The 8,781-nt window shown below is 50.2% G+C and overlaps 1 protein-coding gene across 1 annotated transcript in view; it reads left to right on the forward strand.

Annotated features, from left to right (window-relative positions):
• EPS15L1 (epidermal growth factor receptor pathway substrate 15 like 1) overlaps positions 1-8,781 on the forward strand; it is a 68,984-nt gene that overhangs the window by 43,696 nt on the left and 16,507 nt on the right. The window contains exons 20-21 of the mRNA XM_045289688.1: positions 6,405-6,465; positions 7,089-7,171. Coding sequence (XP_045145623.1) covers positions 6,405-6,465; positions 7,089-7,171 — 144 coding nt within the window. The remainder of the gene's footprint in view (positions 1-6,404; positions 6,466-7,088; positions 7,172-8,781) is intronic.

Genomic DNA, 8,781 nt, shown 5'->3' on the forward strand with positions numbered 1-8,781 from the left:
TCCCACTATCATGTTCAGCCTTCATTTGGGTTTCAGTCATTCCTCTCGGTTACATTACCCTTGGTCACACCCTACCAGGCCTCCTACGCCCTCCTCACCACTGATTTGGATCACTTGTTCCCTTTCCCTGGGTTTGTTAACACCACCTCTTTTCTCCCCACCTCCCCGTCTCCCATGTCCCCCCAGAACCGTCAGTCCTGTTGTTTTCTCCTGCAGATTGTTCATCCAGCCTATCTTATTTAGATAGACCTGGGAATTTTCACTTTTTAAGGATATTTTTTGGTGTCCTTTTTTTGTCAAACATCATGAAAACATGTTTCTTATGTATGCAGGCTCACAACTGTGCCTGGACTTTGAGGGCAATGTTTCTATTTAACTTTTGAAGTGACTTTAATTAGGTAGAAGAAATCTATACAGATAATCAAAATCATTCTCTGGAGGAGCTCAGGTAAAGCCACTATGAACACCCTCCCAGCCAAGAGGGGGTACAAGCTGAGAATGTTAATTACTTCCAGTAGAATGTATATAAATCAGGGATGATGGAATTATTCCACAGTAATAAGGATGTGTACAAGGGTTAAGAGGATTGTGTGGAGAGAAGAGAAACGTAATACTTGGCAAAAAGAAAGTCAGTCACAGGAGGGAAATTACCTGCTTTCCTCCCTCTTCAAGGAGAAAATCAGAGGAAGAGAAACGAATGTAACACTATGAAAATATATATTTTTTTAAAGATTAGAAAGTGAGAGGCCTCCTATTTCCTTCTTTTTCTTTAGTATTGTTTTGCTTATCTGGGCTCTCTCTCGTTCCCATATAAAGTTGGTGATTAATTTTCCGCCTTTTTAAAGCATGCTGTTGGAATCTGGATTGGGATTGCAGTGTGTCTGGCTTGCTTTGGGTAATGTTGGCTTTTCCCCAATGGTGAGTCTTCCCATCGGTGAGCGTGGCCTGGTCTTCTCTTTGTGAGGCGCTGCTGGAGTCTGGTACGAGCGAGCGTCTCCGGCCTTTCTGTTTATCTAAGGGAGCCCAGGGGGTTGAGTGGCTACATGTTGGGCTGCGAGCCACATGCTGGGCAGTTTGCAACTTCACATCTGCACTCTGCCGGAGGAAGACTGGCTTTCTACTCCTGTAGACAGTTGCAGTCTCGGAAACCCACAGTGGGGTCGCCTTGAGGTAGCATTGACTCAGTGCCAGTGAGTTTGGAATCCGTGAATTTGGGGATTTTTGGTTGGTTTTTATGGTTAGATTTATTCCTCACCATTTCATCTTTTGAGTGGCTATTATAAAGGGTAAAGCTTTCCTGACTTCTTTTTCAGAGTTCTCTTTGCCATGAGGTTAGCAGTTTGAAGCCAACAGCCAGCTCTGTAGGAGACAGACAAGGCTTTCTACTCCTGTAAAGAATTACAGTTAAAAAAAAAGTTACAGTCAGAAACTCACAGGCGTCAGAGTTGACTTGATGGCATTGAGTTTTTCGTGTTTTGTTTTTTTTATGAGTGTAAAGAAATCTTATTCTTCTTTTTTTTTTTTTTTTTTGAAATCTTATTCTTTTATATTGATTTTGTAACTTGCTAGTTTGCTGAATCTTTCAAGTAGTGCCAGTAGTTTTCTTGTTGGGCCTTTGCGGTTTTGTGTGTATAAGATCATCTTATCTGCACAAACAAACTCACTGCTGCTGAGTTGATGTCCGCTCATGGCAACACTTTAGGAGGGTAACTGCCCTGTGAGTGTCCAAGACTCTACGTGTTAACAGGAGTGGGAGGCCCCATCTTTTCCAGAGGCAGATGATGGGTTTGAACGGCTGGCCTTGTGGATCACAGCCCATTATGCCACCCTGGCACCTTTGGTTTCGTGTCCATGCCCGTCATGATGCTGAGGAGTTCCCCTCTAGTGCGGACTCTGTCAAGAATGAGCTTTGGATTTGGTCAAATGCCTTTTCTGCTTCTGTGGATATGATCCTGTGATTCTTTTATGTGATGGATGAGGCTGATTGTTTTTCTCATGTTTGAACTATTCTTGTGAATCATAATTTAATTTTTTTTAATGTTGCTGGATTCTATTGGGTAGGATTTTGTTGATAATCTTCTCATCTATGTTCATAGGGCGATTGCTCTTTAATTTTCTTTTTCAGTAATATTCTTGCCAGGCTTTGGTATCGGGATTATGCTCACTTCATAGAATGCATTTGAGAGCATGCCCTCCTTTTCTCTACTCTGGGATAGTTTGGTGTCAGCTCTACACTGTATGTTTGTTAGAATTCACCCAGGAAATTGGATGGTCCTGGACTCTTGTTGAGTTGTTTTTAATGACCTGATCTATCTATCTATCTATCTATCTATCTATCTATCTATCTATCTATCTCTATCTATGGATGGTCCTGGACTCTTGTTGAGTTGTTTTTAATGACCTGATCTATCTATCTATCTATCTATCTATCTATCTATCTATCTATCCATCCATCCATCCATCCATCCATTCATTTATAATCATTTTATTGGGGGCTCATACAGCTCTTATCACAATCCATACATGCATCCATTATGTCAAGCACATTTGTACATTTGTTGCCATCATCATTGTCACAACATTTGCCTTCTGCTTGAGCCTTTGGTATCAGATCCTCATTTTCCCCCTTCCTCACAGAGCAGAACAAGACAACAAAAGAAAACCAAACAAACAACAAGAACAGCAACAAACCAAGGACAAAAAAAGAGAAAAGCCTGTAAATAGCCCCAGGTCTGTTTGTTGGTCTTTAGGAGTGTTTTCTGGTCGAGTCTGATGGGGGGTCATGCCCTGGCCCCAAAGTCTCATTTTTTGGTTGCTTCCCGGGGAGTTTGTTGCTTTGCTCCCCTTGCTGCTCTGTTGCACACCCTTTGTGTTTCTCCCCAGTGTGTGGGGTCAGATTGGGCACAGTTCCTGCACTGGGCCTCCAGTGTTGTCCCCCATAGTGATATGGGTCAGTGAGGGACGTCTTGTCTGTGGTGGGGCCGGCCCTGTGGTCCTCCTCTGTGCATTGGCTGCTCTGAGCAGGATTATTGTCCTGGGGGCTTGGTGACAATTCTTAGTAGTGTTGTTACTTATTTAGTTTCCTGACTGTTGCTTCTGTGGATCCAATAAAGTGAAACCCTTGAAGACTTCAGTATTTGTCATGTCTGTCACGGGTGCTTGTTTTCCCTCGTCTTCGTGTGGACAGTCTTCTGACAGTCGTCTACTATGGATGACCTGACGCCATTGGAAACACCGCTGGCACTGCGCCCAGCACACAGCTACCTACAAAGCACCATCGTGTGACAGCTGACGTGTGACTTACAGTTATTTGCATCATGTATCTTCGCTCAACTGTTGACTTTTAATCTACTTTGGTATTTGTGTTTGAAGTACATCTTTTGTAGATAGCCTATGTATAGTAGGGGATTGCTTTTTTATCGAGTCTAGAAATCTTAGCCATTTAAATGATGTTTAGTCCATTAACGTTTAATGTAATTTCTGATATATTGACTTTAAGTCAATTTTATCTCCACCGCCACCTTTTTGGGGTATTCTTTTATTTCATCCTCCATTCCCTATTATTGCCTTCTTTTGGATTATTGTAGCATTTTACAGAACTACAGTTTATTGTATCTTGGTTTTTAGAGAATGTCCTAAGCATCTGTCACTGAATTGACCCATGACTCATGGCAAGCCCCATGTGTTTCAAAGTAGAGCCTCACTGTGAAATCTCCCATGGCTGTTGTCTCTTCATGGAGTCATACCTGTTGACTCTTCAATGAGCAGCTAAGCCATTACGCTGACAGTTTACCCCACTCAGGACTCGAGAGGATGCTCCAGGCAGTACCATCTCTACGCTTACCTTTTCTTAGCGTTCCTGTTGTGTCCCTGCATGTGAACTGCAGACGCCATGCAGCCACGTGTATCACCCCGTCCTGTGTTCCAGCATCACAGCTGTTACCTCTCTGCACATGGTGAGACAGTCTGTTTTCACCCAGATCATTGTCCTCTCAAGGCGCTTCCCTCCTAACTGAAGATGCGCTTCCCCTCGTCATCATCGTCTTCCAGCGGGGGTGTGGAGACAGAGTGCATATCTCCGTTCCAGTGGGATGTTTGTGCTGGGCTTTTCTTTCTCTTCCCAGCACTTGTAGAGGCTATTGCCCGGCCCACTCGCTTGTGTCCCGCTGCGTAGGCGGAGAAGCCATGGGTCTTTCTGGGGCTTGTCTGCCTACATCCCCGGTCTCCTGTCGCTAGTCGCCCATGAGTCTCCATGTAGCTGCTCTCAGCAGTTTGTCAAGTGTGGGGGTGGATTTCACCCAAATTGTGCTGCTTGGCACATGCTGAGCTCCTTGCACGTATACACTGATGTCTTTCCACCAAATTCGATACGTTTTCAGCCATTCTCTCTGCAAATCTTTTTTCCTGCACTTCTCTCTCCACCCCCTTTCTCTGGGATTGCGACCATGCACGTGTTGGTCCTGTTGATACTGCCCCACAGGCCCGCAGCTCTGTCTCTTTCCTTTTCCTCATGTGGTGGTTACGTCATCTGTGGTCAGTTTGAGAGTTAAGAGTGAAGGGGTGGAGTTTAGCCTGTCAATCATTTGGAGGCACTAAGGAGATAAATAGCTTGCTAGAGGCGGACACATGCTCACTCCTTGCAAGACATTCCTGTTGAGCAGACACAGGGAGCTACGTAATGGAGCCAGAGCCCTGGAGCTAAAGGAGCCACGTAGAGACTGCTGCCTGCACTGAGATGCTTCCACTGCCAATGGATCCACAAGACTTTCCACCCAATGGCCTGTGATCGCCCTGCACTCAGCGTCATTGCATGTGTTGTGTGAGTCTGAAGAGGAATTCAGACATATGGACTAATATTGGACTTATGGACTTGATCTGGACTGGTCTGGGATGTTTTCTTAATGTAAAGTTACTCTTTCTAGAAAGCTCTTATACACATATGAGGGCGTCTGTGAATTTATTTCTCTAGTCAACCCAGACTAGCACACCTATTTGCTTTCTTCTCGCCTCTTTCTCCAAACTGTCAGCTTCTGCTGGGCACACTTCAGATTCACTTACTCTCTCCTCCTCTTGTCTCCGTTCTGCCCAGTCAAGTTTTTGCTCTAAATGCTGCACTTTTCAATTCTCAAATTTCCATGTGCTTACTTCATATGTTTCAGTTCCTCCACTGTGTGTACCGCCTATCTTTTCTTTCACTGTGATTGTAATTTCCTTTATTTCAGTATCGGGGTCGTTTTGAGATTGGCTGTACAGATGATCTTCCCTTGATGATGGTGTGTGCTGTCAGTTGATTCTCACTCACAGCGCCCCTATACCACAGAGGAGGGCTGCCCCCTGGGCTTTGCTGGGCTGTAGCTGTATGAGAGCAGCTCACTAGGCCTTTTCTCCCGTGAAAACCACCAGTGGGTGTGAACCACTAACCCGTAGGTTAACAACCAAGCAGTTGACCCTTTTTAACTAGGGCTCCATTTTCCCTTGATAATCAAACCAAACCCACGGTCACCTAGTCAGTTTCAACTCCTAGTGACCCTGTCGGACAGTCAGCTGCCCCATAGGTTTCCGAGGCTGTCAATCTGCCGCAGACTCGGACCACACATTTTCTTCCTTGGGAGCAGCTGGAAGAGTGAGCTGCCAGTCTTTGCTTACCAGTCAAGCTCTCACGGTGCCACCAGAGTGGCTCTGCTCCTGCACGAGGGGCCACGCTTTTCTGGTTCATTTTCTGCTGTATCGTGTAGAAACAGCTGTGCATTCAGAATGACGTGCCACTCTGGCCATTGCCTTAGTTAGGCTCACCCCGCAACCCCCTGGCCCGTGCAGGGGCACACGCTTAGATCTCAGCGTGGTTCTTGCAGCTTGGCAGGCAGCTGCAGGCCGCTGCCTGGGTTCCTGTGCAGGTGTGGCTCGGGCGTCTGTCAGAGGTTTGGGCTGGAGTGGAGTGTAGGGTTCTCATCTCCCCCTCTGGTCTCAGGCCAGGAAGATGGGGGGAGGGGGAGGGGGGGTCCTACTGGGGCTGGAGCTTTAGTTGGGGGCCAGTGGTGTTGCTGCAGCTGCTGTCTGTCCCCAGATGGGAGCCGGCCTGGGCAGGAAGCCCTCCTTGGGCTGCTCCCTTCTGCCCAGTCCCGATCCTATAGTGGTTCGCTGCTCTGGTTCACTTCCCTGCCTCCGAGCTCTGGTGCTTGGTGCAGAGTATGCGGTCTGGCCTCGGGTGCCAGAGAGTCGGCCTGGGAGGAGCTCCCGTGCCGCCCTGAGAGCAGAACTCCCAGCCTCATGAGAGACAGGCTCTCCCCTCCTCACCCGGACCCAGGTGTGCGTGCGTGCATGGGTGCGTGCGCGCGCGTGCGCGGTTGAATGCGTGGTAGAGCCAACAAGCCGCTTTTCATTCTCTGCTCTCTCCTCTCACTCAGCTCGACCCCTTTGAGTCCAGTGATCCTTTCTCTTCCTCCAGTGTCTCCTCAAAAGGAACAGGTGAGATGGGTGTTTGTTTTCCTCCCTGACTCTCCTCTGGGTGGTCGAGGAGCCCGCCCCGTGAGCACTGTCCTCTCCCAGGCCCTCACCCGAAGCAGGCATCCCAGCTGCTGCTCGCCCGCACCCCTCCCTCCCTCCCTCCCTCCCTCCCGAGAGCCAGAGCCAGCCAGCACCTTTCTACCAGGAATTCAGTAATAGTCCCGCTGGTGTCATTACTGTATCCTTCCTCCTGTCTCCAAGTCGCTGTTTTGTGTCTTTGGCGTACTTTTCTGGAAAGAATCCCAAGCCCTGTTGAGGATGCTGGTTTGTGTGGTGGGTCCTCATCTCACGTGGGTTCACCCCTGCCTTTTGGAAGCTGCCTGGCCCGGTGGCACTTTGTGCCCTGGGTCCCTGCCCTTCTGCTTCCCATAGAGCTGGCCGCCATGCAGTCGGTGGACCACGGCGGGACGGAGCAGGGGCTGTGTTGACAGGGTCCTGGTCGAGGGTCGGACGCCTCTAGCACAGCAGTGTGGCTGTTGGTTCTGAGCTGCCCGCGCTGGCTGGCTGGTGCTAGGAGGTGCCCCCTCCCCCCAAGGCGTGTCCCGAGGAGACCTGTAACATGACTCTGTTGGTGCCGCTTTCAGATCCCTTTGGAACCCTAGACCCCTTCGGAAGTGGCTCCTTCACTAGTGCTGAGGGCTTTGCCGACTTCAGCCAGATGTCCAAGGTAAAGCCCCGTGTGCCCCGCGCCTGCCACTGTCCTCCTGCTCCTCGTCACGGCTCGGTATGTCCCTAAGCCACTGGTGCACCCTGGCACCTACTGTGACTGATATAGAGGAACCTGTCCCCGACCTCCAAGGGAAGGGGCCAGATCGGGATTTTGCCCTGTGGGGTGTGACTGAGTGACGCAGGCTCGAGGGGTGGGGCACGTACACCCACCTGAAAGGTCTAGGTAGTGATACCAGGGAGGGCATCCGGGGCCACGTGGGAGGTGGCTGAGAGGGGTGGGAGAGTGTGGAGTGCGCTGTTTAGAAGGAGACCGACCGCAGGACCGGGTGTGATTGGACGGCCCTGTCTGCATGGCCATAATCCATGGGACACTGCCTGAGGGTCCCGTATGTGCTTGCCTTACTTGGGGGTGGGGCTGCATGTGATTCCCATAGCAGGAGCCCACGGTCAGTGAAGCAAATTCCAGAAGGAACTGTTAGGAAGTTGGAAATGGGCCCTTGCGTATGACTGCTCTTAGTGATGGCTGTGTGCTCCGTGCTGAGAATGAAGGTGTGTCCTCTGGCTCTGTCCTCACCCCTCTGCTTGCCTCACCCTTTCTTGCACAGCCTCTGGCCAGGTGGGGGTGTCCAGGCACGGATGGAGGACCTCCCTCTGTGGTCACTCGACTAGGGGGAGAGCTCCCCCAACCCTGTCGTGCCTTGCACCTCCCTTAGTGGCAGAGTGTGGACGCTCCCAGGCTGAGTGGGTGGAAGCTATGGCTGAAATCAGTCACCTAGTTTGAGCTGCTGCGCGCCTGGGGCCGCACCACCAGGTGGCAGCAGTCTCTCAGGAAGGGGCTCTGGTGTCCAGTGCTGTCAGGCTTCTGCTCCCACTGCCCACTTACATGGGAGCAGGCGCTCTCATGGCCAGAGCCAGTCAAGGGGGAGAGGCCAGCAAGGAGCCCTGTTTCTAGAAGGGTTTGTACAGAGTGGAGTATTTCGGGGTGGGGGGTCTTTCCCTGGAATCCAGCAAAGGTGCTTACCAGACACTCTTGCAGACCCAGCTGCTGCTGCCCATGGCCGCAGAGCCTTGTCCTTGCAGGAGGGTCCTGGCCACCCCAACCTGAAGTCCACTTCCCTCCTCTCTCGCTGCCCCTCCAGCCCGCTGCTTGCCCCAGCCACCAGGACTTGTGTGCCTCCTGCATTGTATAGCTGTGTCCATGGTCGCTTTGGCCCCCACCTCAGGACAGGCTGTGCTCGTTATCTGCAAGGTCAGCAGATCAAACCCACAGCTGCTTTGTGGGAGAAAGATGAGGCTGTCTGGTCCCATACGGTTCACAGACTCGGAGACCCTGTATCGATGGGTTCCCTGAGTCAGGATCACCTCCAGGGCCTCAGGTGTGATTTGGTTTCTTAAAAGGTCTTCGGTTCTGTTGGCCCTGAGCTCACGGCAGCCCTGTGCTCAGTTGGGCCTGGCCTGCCCGCAGTGTGTCATATTTTTGCTTGTGGGTTCTCTGTTTTTCAAGAACAACATCGTGGGTATAAATAAAATGCTGAAGGAAGCGAAAGTAAGGTGGCAAGAAAGTGGCTTTTTTGGGTTGTTTTTTTTTAACCTAACCAGCTCTCCCCT

Source organism: Echinops telfairi, unplaced genomic scaffold, assembly GCF_000313985.2.
Source record: "Echinops telfairi isolate 266 unplaced genomic scaffold, ASM31398v2 ScPeMD7_30;HRSCAF=105, whole genome shotgun sequence".
Classification (NCBI taxonomy): domain Eukaryota; kingdom Metazoa; phylum Chordata; class Mammalia; order Afrosoricida; family Tenrecidae; genus Echinops; species Echinops telfairi.